The sequence below is a fragment of the Lethenteron reissneri genome, chromosome 68 (assembly GCF_015708825.2).
Source record: "Lethenteron reissneri isolate LAM-NWPU_2019-01 chromosome 68, ASM1570882v1, whole genome shotgun sequence".
Classification (NCBI taxonomy): Eukaryota; Metazoa; Chordata; class Hyperoartia; order Petromyzontiformes; family Petromyzontidae; genus Lethenteron; species Lethenteron reissneri.
Window position 1 is genome coordinate 5,068,019 of NC_083846.1, and position 18,743 is coordinate 5,086,761.

At 49.9% G+C, this 18,743-nt stretch overlaps 1 protein-coding gene across 1 annotated transcript in view; it reads left to right on the plus strand.

Moving 5' to 3' along the window:
• Positions 1-132: 132 nt before the first annotated feature.
• The window catches only part of LOC133360384 (cGMP-inhibited 3',5'-cyclic phosphodiesterase 3A-like), a 39,056-nt gene continuing 20,445 nt past the window's right edge, over positions 133-18,743 (plus strand). Inside the window, exons 1-3 of the mRNA XM_061579083.1 lie at positions 133-203; positions 9,449-9,592; positions 13,667-13,778. Of these exons, the coding sequence (XP_061435067.1) occupies positions 9,488-9,592; positions 13,667-13,778 (217 nt within the window). The 5' untranslated portion in view covers positions 133-203; positions 9,449-9,487. The remainder of the gene's footprint in view (positions 204-9,448; positions 9,593-13,666; positions 13,779-18,743) is intronic.

Sequence of the window (18,743 nt, forward strand, 5' to 3'; positions counted from 1 at the left end):
CCTCGCTGCTCCCCCCCCCCAGATGACGTCACGGCCCTCACCTCGGACTATGACAGCTCCATGGAGAACAACCACGCGGAGGAGGGGGAGGGGCGCGGGGGGGGCGGGGGGGGTGGGGGGGGTGGGGGGGGCGGGGGAGCGGGGGGAGCGGGGGGAGCCGGCCCCTCCCCTCCAAGCTCCTGCTGCCCCTCGCTGAGGCCCAGGTAACCCCACAACCCCTCCCCCCCATGGTGGTGGTGGTGATGGTGGTGATGGTGGTGATGGTGGTGATGGTGATGGTGGTGATGATGGTGGTGGTGATGGTGGTGACGGTGGTGGTGGTGATGGTGGTGGTGACGGTGGTGACGGTGATGGTGGTGATGGTGGTCGTGGTGACGGTGGTGATGGTGGTGGTGGTGGTGGTGGTGACGGTGGTGACGGTGGTGGTGATGGTGGTGGTGATGGTGGTGACGGTGGTGGTGGTGATGGTGGTGGTGATGGTGGTGGTGATGACGGTGGTGGTGGTGGTGGTGACGGTGATGGTGGTGGTGATGATGGTGGTGGTGATGGTGGTGGTGGTGATGGTGGTGGTGATGGTGGTGGTGGTAATGATGGTGGTGGTGATGGTGGTGATGGTGATGGTGGTGGTGGTGGTGGTGACGGTGGTGGTGACGGTGGTGATGGTGGTGGTGATGGTGGTGGTCGTGGTGGTGGTGGTGGTGATGGTGGTGATGGTGGTGGTGACAGTGGTGACGGTGGTGGTGGTGGTGATGGTGGTGGTGATGGTGGTGGTGGTGACGGTGGTGGTGATGACGGTGGTGGTGGTGGTGGTGACGGTGATGGTGATGGTGGTGGTGGTGATGAATGTGGTGGTGGTGGTGGTGGTGACGGTAGTGGTGACGGTGGTGGTGATGGTGGTGGTGACGGTGGTGGTGACGGTGGTGATGGTGGTGATGATGGTGGTGATGGTGGTGATGGTGGTGGTGACAGTGGTGACGGTGGTGGTGGTGGTGATGGTGGTGGTGATGGTGGTGGTGGTGACGGTAGTGGTGGTGGTGATGGTGGTGGTGATGGTGGTGACGGTGGTGGTGGTGATGGTGGTGGTGATGGTGGTGGTGGTGACGGTGGTGGTGACGGTAGTGGTGGTGGTGATGGTGGTGACGGTGGTGGTGACGGTGGTGGTGGTGATGATGGTGGTGGTGGTGACGGTGGTGGTGACGGTGGTGGTGACGGTGGTGACGGTGGTGACGGTGGTGGTGATGGTGGTGATGACGGTGGTGGTGGTGGTGGTGACGGTGATGGTGATGGTGGTGGTGGTGATGAATGTGGTGGTGGTGGTGGTGGTGGTGGTGGTGGTAGTGGTGACGGTGGTGGTGATGGTGGTGGTGGTGACGGTGGTGGTGACGGTGGTGATGGTGGTGATGATGGTGGTGATGGTGGTGATGGTGGTGGTGACAGTGGTGACGGTGGTGGTGGTGGTGATGGTGGTGGTGATGGTGGTGGTGGTGACGGTAGTGGTGGTGGTGGTGGTGATGGTGGTGGTGGTGACGGTGGTGGTGACGGTGGTGATGGTGGTGATGATGGTGGTGATGGTGGTGATGGTGGTGGTGACAGTGGTGACGGTGGTGGTGGTGGTGATGGTGGTGGTGATGGTGGTGGTGATGGTGGTGGTGGTGACGGTAGTGGTGGTGGTGATGGTGGTGGTGATTGTGGTGACGGTGGTGGTGGTGATGGTGGTGGTGATGGTGGTGGTGGTGACGGTGGTGGTGACGGTAGTGGTGGTGGTGATGGTGGTGACGGTGGTGGTGACGGTGGTGATGGTGGTGATGATGGTGGTGATGGTGGTGATGGTGGTGGTGACAGTGGTGACGGTGGTGGTGGTGGTGATGGTGGTGGTGATGGTGGTGGTGGTGATGGTGGTGGTGACAGTGGTGACGGTGGTGATGTTGTTGACGATGATGACGGTGGTGGTGATGGTGGTGACGGTTGTGGTGGTGGTGGTGGTGGTGATGGTGGTGGTGGTGACGGTGGTGGTGGTGATGATGGTGCTGGTGGTGCTGGTGGTGACGGTGGTGGTGACGGTGGTGGTGACGGTGGTGATAGTGGTGATGGTAGTGGTGGTGATGGTGGTGATGGTGGTTGTAGTGGTGATGGTGATGTTGGTGTTGGTGCTAGGAGGAGGAGGGGTTGCCCTGCTCTCCCGCCCTGGTGGTGGTGATGGTGGTGATGGTGGTGATGGTGGTGATGGAGGTAGTGGTGGTGATGATGGTGATAGTGTAGGGGTTATTACGGGAGAAACGGCGGACAACAAACACAGGGTTGTCGGCACTCACATACACGGGTGGTCACACCGACGTCCGCATCAGTTATTGCCCACGCCCCAGCCCTCGGAGGCGATCCCTATAAAAGGTGGAACCCAAAGAGCTCGAGTTCAGTTCGACACGAAGCTGACCAGTGAAGATCCAAGACTCGGAGATTAGGCCCTGGGACTCCCCGGTCTCGCCGTCCTTATAAGGGCCGAGCCGGGTAAGCCAGTGGCGCGGCCCAGGAGCTTCCAGACCGCTGCCCTTGTCAGGGCAAGGCTGGTTAGCTGGTGCCGAGATCTGTGCTTGCCAGGGCCAGATCAGTGAGCCTCCCGTAGCCCAGTAGAGGAGGACTGGGGGACAGGACAGAGGGCTTAGTACTAGGGTGGGTTTCCCATAGTACGGGTGAAGGGGCCGATACCCCTTCAACTATTGTATCTGTCCCGGAGTTAATAAACAGTGTGTCTCAACTTCGACATCGTCTCCTCCGATACTTACTACATCTGGTGTTAGAAGTGGTCCAAGCATGGATACGAGACGGAAGACTCGTGCCCAAGACCCAGGAGAGGATGACGACGAGGGAGGGGCAGTGCAAGACATCGCCTCCGACGTACCTGCACAACTGCTGCCGGCTCCGACATCGGCGGGGTCGTCGGAGAGGGCCGGGACGTCGACTGACGAGTTGGCGTTGGCTCACTCACGGCTGGCGGAGCTCTTGTATGCAGCGGCCGCTATGCTCGAACAAATAACTCGCCTGGGGCCGGGAGGAGCGACGCGGCGGGAAGATGGACAACGCCCGCCAGAAACTCCCGCCTTTACAACAGCGGGGCGACTCGAAATTCCCGCCTCACAGACAGTAGGGGCGGAGGGAGGAGTCCCAGCTCGTCACGCGGGGGACGGTGCCCAGCCAGCAGCCGCCACGTCATCGGCGGAGGCGGGTCGCGGTGGCGGCCTATCAGGGGTTGCGACGTCACCACCAGCGGACGCCAGCACCGACCGAGCCCCGACCAACACGTCACTGACGGCGCGACACCCATTAGAGTCCGCCATTACTCATACTGTACGGGGACGCGCTACGGATGCTGCAAGAGGATCGGAGACGGAGCCGACATTCCAGCAACGTCTGCCGGCCCTGCAGGTATTTGTTGCAAGCGACGGCGATTGGGGGGGTTCCAGCGCCGGTTCTTGGCCCACCAAGAGATGGCAGGCTGGTCGGACAACGAGGCGCTGTGTGCTCTCCCGGCGTTATTGGACGGCGATGCCCTGGGCACCCTCACTGCTGCACCCAAGTCGGCACGCTCCACCATTCAGTCGGCGCTGCAGCTGCTGGCCACCGTTTATGGGCCGCCCTCTGACTGTCGCCAGCTCTTCTATGAGCGGCAGAAGGGTGACAAGGAATCGCCACTCGCTTATCGCACGGCCCTGCTGTCATTGGCGAAAGACGCTTTCCCGCGTATGGATGAAGAGGGGATCGATGCGATGGTGGCCGAGAAAATTTTGCTGCTGGCTGACGATCTGGACTTCACCATCTTAGCGCAGGACGATGCGGATATGTCATCACTGCGGGCTGCAAGGCACATTCACGCCAATCTCATCTCCCAGCGGAGGAAGGCGAACAAAGCAGCTGCACGACACACCGTGGCGGCGACCTCTTCCGGAATGGAGGGAGCCTTCGCTGCGGATCGTTCTGCAGGATGGCGATCTGCCGAGCGTCCAGCTCGGGACGTCCCAAGCCACCGAGACCAGCCCAAGTCCTCTGGAACGCTCGTCGTCTGCTATAATTGTGGCCTCCGGGGCCACGTGGCGTCCGGATGCCGGGCTCCTCGACAGCGCGGTGCGAGACCTGGAGCTGCGGACGGCCCTCCTCACAAGCCTTCGCAACATCCTCGGGCAAGTCATGGCACCCCACATGTTCGGCCTGCACACACACCCACTTTCCTATCACATGGTCCGACACACAATTCTCGGGGGTTGGGTGCTGGTGCGTCGGGTCGCGGCATGTCGGGGAGGGCGCTCCAACCGGGCCAATGGTCCGAGTTGGCTCACCGAGTTGTGGCTGCATCGGCGGGGTCGTCCGTTGTCGCGGGACATATTGACGGGGTGGAGGTACGGTTATTGGTCGATACGGGAGCTTCGGCAACTATCATTTCGGATTTGATTTATAATATCCTGCCCGTTCAGAGTCGCCCGTTGCTCCCTGTCGATATACCGTTTTACGCTGCAAATGGGGGCTCGTTGGGTATTATCGGTCAAATTCGAGCGCAAATTTCGATAGGGGACATTAAACTATCTGGGCCGGTGTTCGTCTCTTCCTCGCTGGCTATTCCGTGCCTGTTGGGGACAGACTTTTTGGCCAAATTGCCCATCAAAATTCTGATTGACCAGCAATGCATCGAGCTTCCATCAGGCCGACGTATGACGTTCCTACCTGCCACCCCTGCCGTGCGTGTTGCCTGTGCTACGGTACAGGCGCTTGTTGCTCGGACGGTGCGTGTACCCCCGGGGGCACAGATGTTGGTACCCCTGCGCTTGCGTCGTCCGTTCGATAAAGGGGTCTCTGACCGAGGCGTTATTTTGGGACCATCTAGAGCCGGGGTGTGTGGGCCAGATCTGGTAACGGCCCAGACTATTGTTAAAGGGGATGGGGACCCGTTTATCGCGGTCCTTAATGTCGGGACACAGACGGCAGTGGTTTCGCAAGGTACCGTGTTCGCACATGCGGTTCCGGTACCTGCGGAAACGCCGATCGTTGGCCAGGTGGCCACCGATTCTCAAACGCGATTAGCCTCAGACGCTGACGAGGGTTGGCTGGATGCGTTGTGTGCTGAGTCACCTGACCTGTCCGACGCACAACGTGCTAAATTACGCGCCTTATTGCGAGAATTTTCCGACGTCTTCAGTAAACATAAATACGATATCGGATGTACCGAATTGCTACGCCACCATATTGACACCGGTGACAACGCTCCTATCCGCCAGAATCCTTTTCGGTTAAGTCCCGCCGAAAAGGATCATGTCAAATCGGCTGTAGATGACATGTTGAAATCGGACATCATTTCTCCCTCAACCAGCCCTTGGGGTGCACCCATAGTGTTGGTTAAAAAGCACGACGGGTCCCTAAGGTTCTGCGTTGATTTCCGGCGATTAAATAAGATCTCGGTGGCCGATGCTTATCCGCTTCCTCGAATGGACGAATCGCTGGATGCCCTCGCGGGATCGCGATTCTTTTCCACTTTGGATTTGCTCTCAGGATTTTGGCAACTTCCCTTGGACGACGAATCTAGACCCAAAACTGCTTTCCGAACGCCGCACGGCCTCTTCCAATTCAATCGCTTACCCATGGGATTACACTCTGCTCCCGCGACGTTCCAGCGCCTGATGGAATTGGTCCTCGCTGGCTTGCAATGGGAGGTGTGTTTGATTTACCTGGATGACGTTATCGTATTCAGTAAGACGTTCGAGGAACACCTTGATAGGCTTCGGGCCGTCTTTCTCAAGATGCGCGCTGCAAATTTGAAATTCAAGCCACAAAAGTGCCATTTGCTGCGCGAATCTGTTAAATATTTGGGTCACATCGTCGGCCGGTCAGGTATCTCAACCGATCCCGCCAAAACGCGTTGTGTCAGCTCCTGGCCTACCCCAACCTCGGTGGGGGAGGTTAGAAGCTTCATCGGCTTTGCTTCATATTACCGTCGGTTTGTTGCGGACTTTGCTTCCATCGCTAAGCCACTACATGCCTTGACGTCAAAAGGGGTCAAATTTCATTGGGGAGCGGTAGAGAACGCCGCTTTTGTCTCTCTTCGGGATGCCCTGGTGGGGGCCCCGCCGTTAAGTTACCCCGATTTTTCCATGCCGTTCGTGCTCGACACGGACGCGAGCAATACCGGGATTGGAGGCGTGCTGTCACAAATTGTGGGTGGCGTGGAGCGCGTTGTGGCTTATGGTAGTAGAGTACTGTCCCCGGCCGAGCAGCGGTACTGCGTCACCCGCCGCGAACTGTTGGCTATCGTGTTCTTTATCCAACAGTACCGGCCATATCTGTACGGCCGGCATTTCACCGTCCGTACAGATCATGCGGCGTTGCAGTATGCCCTACGAATTAACCAGCCATCGGGGCAGTTGTCCCGATGGCTCGAGATCATGCAGGATTTCGATTTTGAAACAACTTACCGGAAGGGGATTCGCCACACCAATGCCGATGCCCTATCACGCCTGCCGATCGCCCCGGATTGCACTTGTTTCTTGGGTTCGGGCCGTTGCAAATCGGCAAGTGACGGTCAGGATCGGGTTCTTGCGGCCGCAGTTGATACTCCTTCGGACGCTGGTCCTATTTCGGGGGGTGGGAGTGATTCCCTACTTGGCTTGTCGAGTGCTGAGTGGGGCCGCCTCCAAATGGAGGATGCGACCCTCCTGGCACTACGACGTCGCGCGGAAGGATCGGGTCCAGGGAAGTCGGGCGTTGACTCATGGGGGTGGTGCCAAGGCGTACTCATGCATTGGGACGGGACGATCCGCCGTCACAGGCTGGTGGTGCCTTCCACGTTGAGGGGTAGGGCTGTATGGGCTGCTCATGAACGGCTCTTGCACCTGGGTACCCTCAAAACACTTGCCACGCTCCAGCTTAATTACTTTTGGCCGGGCATGGCAAGAGACGTGGACAATCTGCTGCGGTCCTGTACCCAGTGTGCACAACGGAAGCCGCCGGCGAAGGGAGCCAGTCCACCGCTCCAGTCCATTTCGGTCACCCGGGTTAACGAGCTGGTCGCCCTTGATATTTTGGGACCGTTTCCTTCCACGCCGAGGGGTAATAAGTACCTGCTGGTTGGCGTGGAATATTTCACGCGATGGCCTATGGCTTGGCCCCTCGCCAACCAGTCCGCAGCGGCCGTTGCGGAGGCTTTTGTTCAGGGCTACGTCCTCGACAAGGGCGCTCCGGAACGGTTGTTGACCGATCAGGGAAAGAATTTCACTAGTACCCTTTTACACGAGGTATGTGGCCTTCTGGGTACAAAGAAAGTTCGTACCTCGCCTTACCATCCACAGACGGATGGGATGGTGGAACGCTTGCATAGGACTCTTACGTCCATGCTATCCCACCAGGTATCTGAGTCCCAAAACGATTGGGATCTACGGATCGGGGGAGTCCTGGCGGCATACAGGATGGCTCCTCACGCGGCGACCGGTTTCTCGCCATTTTTTTTGATGTATGGTCGCGAGGTTGACCCGCCTGTCGCGACTCAGCTGGCGATTGCCGCGCCTCATGCTAAGTCAAAAATCGCCGACCATGTTAAATTCAACATCCTTCGCTTGGCGGAGGCACGGCAGGCGGCCATGCAAAACTCTGACTCCCGCCAGAAACAAAACGAGAGGTTGCGGTCGCGCCGGACTCACACGCACGAATGGCACCCGGGCGACCGAGCATGGTTGCACTGCCCCCAGGTGCCATTGGCCACCTCGGCTAAGTTGTTGCGACCATGGAGGGGCCCCGTTGAAATTGTGCAGGTTGTACGGCCTCAATGTGTGCGCATTAAGTGGGGGAAGCGTCGGTGGTTTGTACACCCTTCACGGTTAAAGCCATTTTTTGCTCCACACGCTTCCTCCCACGTAAATGGCCGAACATGTGGGGAGTCCTCTGACTCCGGGGGGGCGGGATCGATGCCAGCCTCTGATCCACTAATGACTGTCCCGTCTTCAGGAGCCCCAGGACTGAAGCCCTCTTGGCTGCCAGCCTCCCCCGTGGGGGGCGGCGCTGGCACGTCCGGGAAACCGGACGACCAGGCACCTGCTGATGCGACACCTGCCACCGACTCTACCAAGCCGGCCCCTTGTGACGGGCCCGCTGCACGGACTCGCGCCAAGACGCGCCGGTTGTTATGATTAGCTTTCCGCGCGTGTTCCGTTGCTGCGGAACCCGCTCATTGTATATATGTTTTTTGTTGTATGTGTGTGTAATAACGATGACCACGCTATCTGCTTGTTGCTTGCTGTCCATGTAAGTGTGTGCGTGTGTTGGGAATGGACGGAAAGTCTGCTGTGGTTGCTGAGTTTCAAAGGGAGTGTGTGCGCTGCTGCGTGGAGTTGTTATCTTGATGCTATAGTTAATTATTAACGTGGGAGCGTCGGGTACCCTGTGCTGTACCATCTCGTGGGTTACCGTGCGCGAGGGGCTTAATTGACAAAAAAAAAGAGAAGAGAAAAAAAATGTTTTTTTTTGGGGCTGTATTGTGCTGCGAGGTGCGGTGTGCGATGCGGTCGTTGCATGAGAGAGAATAATTGTGTTGTGGTTGCAAAGTTGCGACGGGATTGAGGGTGTGTTGGTCGCCTGCAGATTTGCTTGCTATTGTGCTTCAATGTACGCGTGTGATCGCGATATGCTGATTGCATGTGCTGTTATACCGTTCTGTATATGTATTGCGGTTCTGCGTGGGGGTTTTTTTTTGTTATATAGGGAACCATCGGTTGATGTTACGCTTGTTCTTGTTATTGTTACTGTTACGAGGCACACGTGTATTGACGGTGTTAATCTTTATTCTTGGGGGTTGAGGGATTGTTGCAGCCGGGACGGCTGCGAGCTGTACAGGGGGGGGTGATGTAGGGGTTATTACGGGAGAAACGGCGGAAAACAAACACAGGGTTGTCGGCACTCACATACACGGGTGGTCACACCGACGTCCGCATCAGTTATTGCCCACGCCCCAGCCCTCGGAGGCGATCCCTATAAAAGGTGGAACCCAAAGAGCTCGAGTTCAGTTCGACACGAAGCTGACCAGTGAAGATCCAAGACTCGGAGATTAGGCCCTGGGACTCCCCGGTCTCGCCGTCCTTATAAGGGCCGAGCCGGGTAAGCCAGTGGCGCGGCCCAGGAGCTTCCAGACCGCTGCCCTTGTCAGGGCAAGGCTGGTTAGCTGGTGCCGAGATCTGTGCTTGCCAGGGCCAGATCAGTGAGCCTCCCGTAGCCCAGTAGAGGAGGACTGGGGGACAGGACAGAGGGCTTAGTACTAGGGTGGGTTTCCCATAGTACGGGTGAAGGGGCCGATACCCCTTCAACTATTGTATCTGTCCCGGAGTTAATAAACAGTGTGTCTCAACTTCGACATCGTCTCCTCCGATACTTACTACAATAGTGGTAGTGGTGATGATGGTGGTGATGTTGGTGTTGGTGCCAGGAGGAGGCAGGGTTGCCCTGCTCTCCCACCCTGGTGGTGATGGAGGGACTGGAGCCGCTCATGTCCGGCATCCACAACTGGAACTTCCCCATCTTCGACCTCGTGGAGCTCACCGGGGGGGCCTGCGGTCAAATCCTCAGCCAGGTTAGCGCACGGACGGGTGTGTGTCTGTGTCTATCTGTGTGTGTGTGTGTGTACGTGTGTGTGTGTGTCTATCTGTGTGTGTGTACGTGTGTGTGTGTGTGTATCTGTGTGTATGTCTGTGTGTGTGTGTCTGTGTGTGTGTGTGTGTGTACGTGTCTGTGTACGTGTGTGTGTGTCTATCTGTGTGTGTCTATCTGTGTGTGTGTCTATCTGTGTGTGTGTCTGTGTCTATCTGTGTGTGTGTACGTGTGTGTGTGTCTGTGTGTGTGTGTCTATCTGTGTGTGTGTGTCTATCTGTGTGTGAACGTGTGTGTGTGTGTGTACCGGTGTGTGTGTAAGTGTATGTGTGTATATCTGTGTGTGTGTGTCTATCTGTGTGTGTGTACGTGTGTGTGTGTGTCTATCTGTGTGTGTGTGTCTGTCTGTGTGTGTCTATCTGTGTTTGTGTGTGTGTCTGTGTGTGTGTGTACGTGTGTCTGTGTGTGTGTGTGACTGTGTGTGTGTCTGTGTTTGTGTGTGTGTGACTGTGTGTGTGTCTGTTTGACTGTGTGTGTGTCTGTGTGTGTCTGTGTGTGTGTGTCTGTGTGTGTGTCTATCTGTGTGTGTACGTGTGTGTGTCTATCTGTGTGGGTGTCTGTGTGTGTGTGTGTGTCTATCTAGGTGGGGAGCGGTGGTGTAGCGGTTAGCGCGCTGCGCTATGAACCCGGCGACACGAGTTCGATTCCCGCTCACGTCCAACACCAGTGACGCTTATCTGAACCGGTCCCGGGCCTCCCCTAGGTCGACTCAGCCTCAAATGAGTACCTGGTTGCGGTGTGTAAACATTGCCACTAGGGAGACAAAGGCGGTCGGGCGTGGTGCTGGCCACCCACCCCCTCGTGTACCGTTCCGGCCTTCATAGGTGCTCGCTAACAGCACTTGCCCCTACAGTCTGTTAAGGCTATACGGGGGATCTTTGTCTATCTGTGTGTGTGTCTATCTGTGTGTGTGTCTGTCTGTGTGTGTATGTGTCTATCTGTGTGTGTGTACGTGTGTGTGTGTACGCGTGTGTGTATGTGTATGGCAAAACAACCTCCTACCTCCTTGCGGTGCTGGACGGGCAACACTGTCGTGGACATTGCTGTGGGGGGAGGGTCAATGCCCATTGGCCTCTCCCCTCATGGGGTTCTGTGACCACCACAGTGGCTAAACGGGGGTTCTGGACGGGTGCGAGGGGCTGGTAACCCCTCCACCTTCAATTAATTACCACGAGACTACGATATAAACATAAAAATGTAATTAATAAGTTTGTGCTGGAGGCCCCGGGGGGACAGGCTTCTATGACGTCTCCTGGCCAAACCTCATTTGGCGGAGCCAGGAGATTGAATCTTCACCCTCGGAGCTCCTCCAAAAACAACCAAAAACCACTACGGGTGGCCACGTGGAATGTTCGAACGCTCACTGCGGAGGAGAGGCTGCCACTCCTCTGTCGGGAGCTGGACCGGAACCGCCTGCATCTCTGTGGTATTCAGGAGGTCCGGTGGGCCGGCTCTGGCTCCTGCCACCATGAGGGGTGGACAGTCCTCTACTCGGGGTAGGAGACTGCCAAAGAACAGGGAGTGGCTTTTCTTCTGAACAAAATATTGAAGGGGGTGTGGGTGCGTGGTGGTGAGGTGTGGGAAGCTGTAAGCCCCAGGCTACTTTGGGCTCGCCTTCCCATCAACTGAAGGCGAGGAGTGGTGGTCGTGGTTACTTATGCCCCCACCGAAGACGAACATCCGTGGAGGAATGCAGGCAAGGCCAATGAGTCAGATGCCTTCTATGACCTCCTGTCACAGTTGCTGACTAAAGTGGCCACTCGGGACAGAGTCATCTTGTTTGGTGACTTTAATGCCCGAGTTGGTCATGATGCGAGCACCTGGTCTGGAGTTATTGGAAGGCATGGGCCAAATCAGCTCAATAACAACGGTAGGAGGCTGCTAGATTTTGTGCAGCCCATGGGCTTGTAATTACCAACACGCTGTTCTGGCATCGGCACATCCACATAACATCATGGATGCATGCCCGGTTCAAGCAAGAACATCTGCTAGACTACATAGTGACGGAACAGCAGATGTGGGCCTATGTCCTTGACACCAGGACCTACCGTGGAGCTGATCTGCCCACTGACCATCGACTTGTCATCTGTAAGATGCGCCTGCTATTCTTCCACTCCGGTGGTGGGTGTACACCCAGGACCCCATGCAAACCCATAGTAGCATGGTCTCAGCGAGCTGATGAAAGATGCAAGCGAGAATTTCATGATCACATTCGGCTGAGGTTGGCATCGTCCCCCACTCCTCCTGATGTCGAGGGGGAATGGAAAAGGTTTAGGACTGTGGCTCATTCAGCTGCAATGGCTGCTTTGGGTAAATGATCCAGACCTCCTCAGAGACCCTGGCTGACAGATGAGGTGTTCAGGCTGGCTGAGAAAAAGTGACAGGCCCACTCTCATCGTCTACAGCATCCCACGTCGGAGAATGAGAAGGGTTACCGCAGCCTTCAATCGGCAGTTTCGGAGAGCCGTGAGGCACTGCAAGGATGGTTGGTGGTCGCGGGTTGCTGAGGAGATGGAGTCTGCCTCAATGGCCCGCGATCACAAATCGCTCTTTTATTCCATTAAAAAAGTAACCTGCAGCACCACACCGATTACCATAATTAGGGGAAAGAACAGTGATCCAATCTCCGACCCCCAGGAACAGGTTTGCAGATTTGCTGAGCATTTCTGTGAGGTCCTGGGGGAGGGAAATTCTCTCAGCCAGGAAAACATCATGGCACAAAGTGGGGATAACCCTGCTGAGGCTGTGGTGCCTCAAATATTGGAAGAGGAAGTCACCCCCTGTGAGTGGCTGGCTGAGGTACCATCTGTTGAGGAAGTACTGAAGGCGATCCAGAGTCTGAGACCAGGAAAGGCACCGGGAAGAGATGATCTCCCAAGCGAAATGCAGAGGGAGGGTGGCGTTTGTGCACAGACTGCCCTACATGACGTCATAATAACAGTCTGGACCACTGGACGGGTTCCGCAGGATTTGAAGGATGCCCTGGTGGTCCCCCTCTGTAAGAAGGGGGACCGCACAGACTGTAACAACTGCAGGGGCATCTCACTCTTCAGTTTGCCGGGAAAGGTCCTGGCAAGGATTATTCAACATCGCTTTGCCGGGCACGCTGAGGAGAGGCTTGCTGAGCCCCAATGTGGTTTCAGGAAAGGGCGGTCCTGCACAGATGCCATATTTTCTGTCCGTCTGCTACAGTAGGGATGGCTGCCTATTGTGCAACCATGTTATTAATGCCGATGATCTGGTAATTGCGTTTCACTCAGAGGAGGGGTTGGAGGTCCTGCTACTGAACCTGGAGCGTGCCACTAAGAGGTGGGGACTTACCATCAGCCCCACCAAAACTAAGCACCTGCCTGGGTATTTTGTACCATCGGACACTCCACCCACACAACTCCCAATCGGTGATGGGGCAGTTGTGGAGAGAGTGGAGAGTTTCAGTTTCATCTTCTTGGTTCTTTCGGTAAAGTCACGTAGAATGGAAATAAAACAATAATAAAAATAAAACAGAATTTATTTTTATTATTTTATTATTTCCATTCTACGTGACTTTACCAAAAGAACCAAGAAGATGAATCCCTGCAGTCACGAAAGCTTTAAATCGAAAGTTTCAGTGTCCTCATGACCGGCTCCGGTTTGACAGCAGCAGAGGTCTAACTCCGAATGAGTTGGGCGGCATTATCTTTTCATCGGTTGCGTAACGCTGTGTGGCTGGGCTGGCTGCCTGGGCTGGGCTGGCCTGGCCTGGCTGGGCTGGCTGGGCTGGGCTGGCTGGTTGACGGTGCCAGCCGTTGTTTTGAGCGAAGAGCGATCTTCCAGGGGAACCTAAGACCAGCGAGCAATTCCCGACGGGATTGAGACGACCTCCCGAACCTTAACCAGTTGGACCTCCGGGACACGTTGAGCCGCTGGTTTGGATGTCCGGATTAACCCCCCCAACCACCCAACCCCGCAAGGAAGAGCTAAGTGAATGCCACCCTCCCCCCGTGTGGTTGTGGTGCAGGTCACGTACCGCTTGTTTGAAGACACGGACCTCTTTGCGCTCTTCAAGATCCCGGTGGCGGAGTTCATGCGATACTTCCACGCCCTGGAGAGCGGGTACCGCCACATCCCCTGTGAGGAGACGCCTCTCCCTCTGCGACGACCCACCCCCCTCCATCGTGATCTCCTCCTCATTAACATATCCTCATTAGAATCTCATTAGCATCTAATTAGCATATCCTCATTAGCATCTCGTTATTAGAATCTCATCATTAGCATCTCCTCAGTCTCATTAGCATCTCCTCATGAGCATATCATCATTAGAATCTCATCATTAGAATCTCATCATTAGAATCTCATCATTAGAATCTCATCATTAGAATCTCATCATTAGCATCTTCTCATTAGCATCTCATCATTAGAATCTCATCATTAGAATCTCATCATTAGAATCTCATCATTAGCACCTCCTCATTAGAATCTCATCATTAGAATCTCATCATTAGAATCTCATCATTAGAATCTCATCATTAGAATCTCATCATTAGAATCTCATCATTAGCATCTCATCATTAGAATCTCATCATTAGCACCTCCTCATTAGAATCTCATCATTAGAATCTAATCATTAGAATCTCATCATTAGCATCTCATCATTAGCATCTCATCATTAGAATCTCCTCATTAGCATCTCATCATTAGAATCTCATCATTAGAATCTCATCATTAGAATCTCATCATTAGCACCTCCTCATTAGAATCTCATCATTAGAATCTCATCATTAGAATCTCATCATTAGAATCTCATCATTAGAATCTCATCATTATAATCTCATCATTAGAATCTCATCATTAGCATCTCATCATTAGAATTTCATCATTAGAATCTCATCATTAGAATCTCATCATTAGAATCTCATCATTAGAATCTCATCATTAGAATCTCATCATTAGAATCTCATCATTAGAATCTCATCATTATAATCTCATCATTAGAATCTCATCATTAGAATCTCATCATTAGCATCTCATCATTAGAATCTCATCATTAGCATCTCATCATTAGAATCTCATCATTAGAATCTCATCATTAGCATCTCATCATTAGAATCTCATCATTAGAATCTCATCATTAGAATCTCATCATTAGCATCTCATCATTAGCATCTCATCATTAGAATCTCATCATTAGAATCTCATCATTAGAATCTCATCATTAGCATCTCATCATTAGAATCTCATCATTAGCATCTCATCATTAGAATCTCATCATTAGCATCTCATCATTAGCATCTCATCATTAGAATCTCATCATTAGAATCTCACCATTAGAATCTCATCATTAGAATCTCATCATTAGCATCTCATCATTAGAATCTCATAATTAGCATCTCATCATTAGAATCTCATCATTAGAATCTCATCATTAGCATCTCATCATTAGAATCTCATCATTAGCATCTCATCATTAGAATCTCATCATTAGCATCTCATCATTAGCATCTCATCATTAGAATCTCATCATTAGAATCTCATCATTAGAATCTCATCATTAGAATCTCCTCATTAGAATCTCATCATTAGAATCTCATCATTAGAATCTCATCATTAGAATCTCACCATTAGAATCTCATCATTAGCATCTCATCATTAGAATCTCATCATTAGAATCTCATCATTAGAATCTCATCATTAGAATCTCATCATTAGAATCTCATCATTAGAATCTCATCATTAGAATCTCATCATTAGAATCTCATCATTAGAATCTCATCATTAGAATCTCATCATTAGAATCTCATCATTAGCATCTCATCATTAGAATCTCATCATTAGCATCTCATCATTAGAATCTCATCATTAGAATCTCATCATTAGAATCTCATCATTAGCATCTCATCATTAGAATCTCATCATTAGAATCTCATCATTAGAATCTCATCATTAGAATCTCATCATTAGAATCTCATCATTAGCATCTCATCATTAGAATCTCATCATTAGAATCTCATCATTAGAATCTCATCATTAGAATCTCATCATTAGAATCTCATCATTAGCATCTCATCATTAGAATCTCATCATTAGAATCTCATCATTAGAATCTCATCATTAGAATCTCATCATTAGAATCTCATCATTAGAATCTCATAATTAGAATCTCATCATTAGAATCTCATCATTCGCATCTCATCATTAGAATCTCATCATTAGAATCTCATCATTAGAATCTCATCATTAGAATCTCATCATTAGAATCTCATCATTAGCACCTCATCATTAGAATCTCATCATTAGAATCTCATCATTAGAATCTCATCATTAGAATCTCATTATTAGAATCTCATCATTAGAATCTCATCATTAGCATCTCATCATTAGAATCTCATCATTAGCATCTCATCATTAGAATCTCGTCATTAGAATCTCATCATTAGAATCTCATCATTAGAATCTCATCATTAGCACCTCATCATTAGAATCTCATCATTAGAATCTCATCATTAGAATCTCATCATTAGAATCTCATCATTAGAATATCCTCATTAGAATCTCATCATTAGAATCTCATCATTAGAATCTCATCATTAGCATCTCATCATTAGAATCTCATCATTAGAATCTCATCATTAGAATCTCATCATTAGAATCTCATCATTAGAATCTCATCATTAGAATCTCATCATTAGAACCTCATCATTAGAATCTCATCATTAGAATCTCATCATTAGAATATCATCATTAGAATCTCATCATTAGAATCTCATCATTAGAATTTCATCATTAGAATCTCATCATTAGAATCTCATCATTAGAATCTCATCATTAGAATCTCATCATTAGCATCTCATCATTAGAATCTCATCATTAGAATCTCATCATTAGAATCTCATCATTAGAATCTCATCATTAGAATCTCATCATTAGAATCTCATCATTAGAATCTCATCATTAGAATCTCATCATTAGAATCTCATCATTAGAATCTCATCATTAGAATCTCATCATTATAATCTCATCATTAGAATCTCATCATTAGCATCTCATCATTAGCATCTCATCATTAGAATCTCATCATTAGAATCTCATCATTAGAATCTCATCATTCGAATCTCATTATTAGAATCTCATCATTAGAATCTCATCATTAGCATCTCATCATTAGAATCTCATCATTAGAATCTCATCATTAGAATCTCCTCATTAGAATCTCATCATTAGAATCTCATCATTAGCATCTCATCATTAGCATCTCATCATTAGAATCTCATCATTAGAATCTCATCATTAGAATCTCATCATTAGCATCTCATCATTAGAATCTCATCATTAGAATCTCATCATTAGAATCTCATCATTAGAATCTCATCATTAGAATCTCCTCATTAGAATCTCATCATTAGAATCTCATCATTAGAATCTCATCATTAGAATCTCCTCATTAGAATCTCATCATTAGAATCTCATCATTAGAATCTCATCATTAGAATCTCATCATTAGAATCTCATCATTAGAATCTCATCATTAGAATCTCCTCATTAGCATCTCCTCATTAGCATCTCCTCATGAGCATCTCATCATTAGCATCTCATCATTAGCATCTCATCATTAGAATCTCATCATTAGAATCTCATCATTAGAATCTCATCATTAGCATCTCATCATTAGAATCTCATCATTAGAATCTCCTCATTAGTATCTCATCATTAGAATCTCATCATTAGAATCTCCTCATTAGAATCTCATCATTAGCATCTCATCATTAGAATCTCCTCATTAGCATCTCCTCATTAGCATCTCCTCATTAGCATCTCCTCATGAGCATCTCATCATTAGCATCTCATCATTAGAATCTCATCATTAGAATCTCATCATTAGAATCTCATCATTAAAATCTCATCATTAGAAGCTCATCATTAGCATCTCATCATTAGAATCTCATCATTAGAATCTCATCATTAGAAGCTCATCATTAGAATCTCATCATTAGAAGCTCATCATTAGAATCTCATCATTAGCATCTCATCATTAGAATCTCATCATTAGAATCTCATCATTAGAATCTCATCCTTAGCATCTCATCATTAGCATCTCATCATTAGCATCTCCTCATTAGCATCTCATCATTAGAATCTCATCATTAAAATCTCATCATTAGAATCTCATCATTAGAATCTCATCATTAGCATCTCCTCATTAGCATCTCATCATTAGCATCTCATCATTAGCATCTCATCATTAGCATCTCCTCATTAGCATCTCATCATTAGAATCTCATCATTAAAATCTCATCATTAGAATCTCATCATTAGAATCTCATCATTAGCATCTCATCATTAGAATCTCATCATTAGAATCTCATCATTAGAAGCTCATCATTAGCATCTCATCATTAGAATCTCATCATTAGAATCTCATCATTAGAAGCTCATCATTAGAATCTCATCATTAGAAGCTCATCATTAGAATCTCATCATTAGAATCTCATCATTAGCATCTCATCATTAGAATCTCATCATTAGAATCTCATCATTAGAAGCTCATCATTAGTATCTCATCATTAGAATTTCATCATTAAAATCTCATCATTAGAAGCTCCTCATTAGCATCTCCTCATTAGCATCTCATCATTAGCATCTCCTCATTAGTATCTCCTCATGAGCATCTCCTCATTATCATCTTCTCATTAGTATCTCATCATTAGAATCTCATCATTAAAATCTCATCATTAGAATCTCATCATTAGCACCTCATCATTAAAATCTCATCATTAAAATCTCATCATTAGAATCTCATCATTAGAATCTCATCATTAGCATCTCCTCATTAGCATCTCATCATTAGCATCTCATCATTAGAATCTCATCATGAGAATCTCATCATTAGAATCTCATCATTAGAATCTCATCATGAGAATCTCATCATTAGCATCTCATCATTAGAATCTCATCATTAGAATCTCATCATTAGAATCTCATCATTAGAATATCATCATTAGCATCTCCTCATTAGCATCTCATCATTAGCATCTCATCATTAGCATCTCATCATTAGAATTTCCTCATTAGAATCTCATCATTAGAATCTCATCATTAGC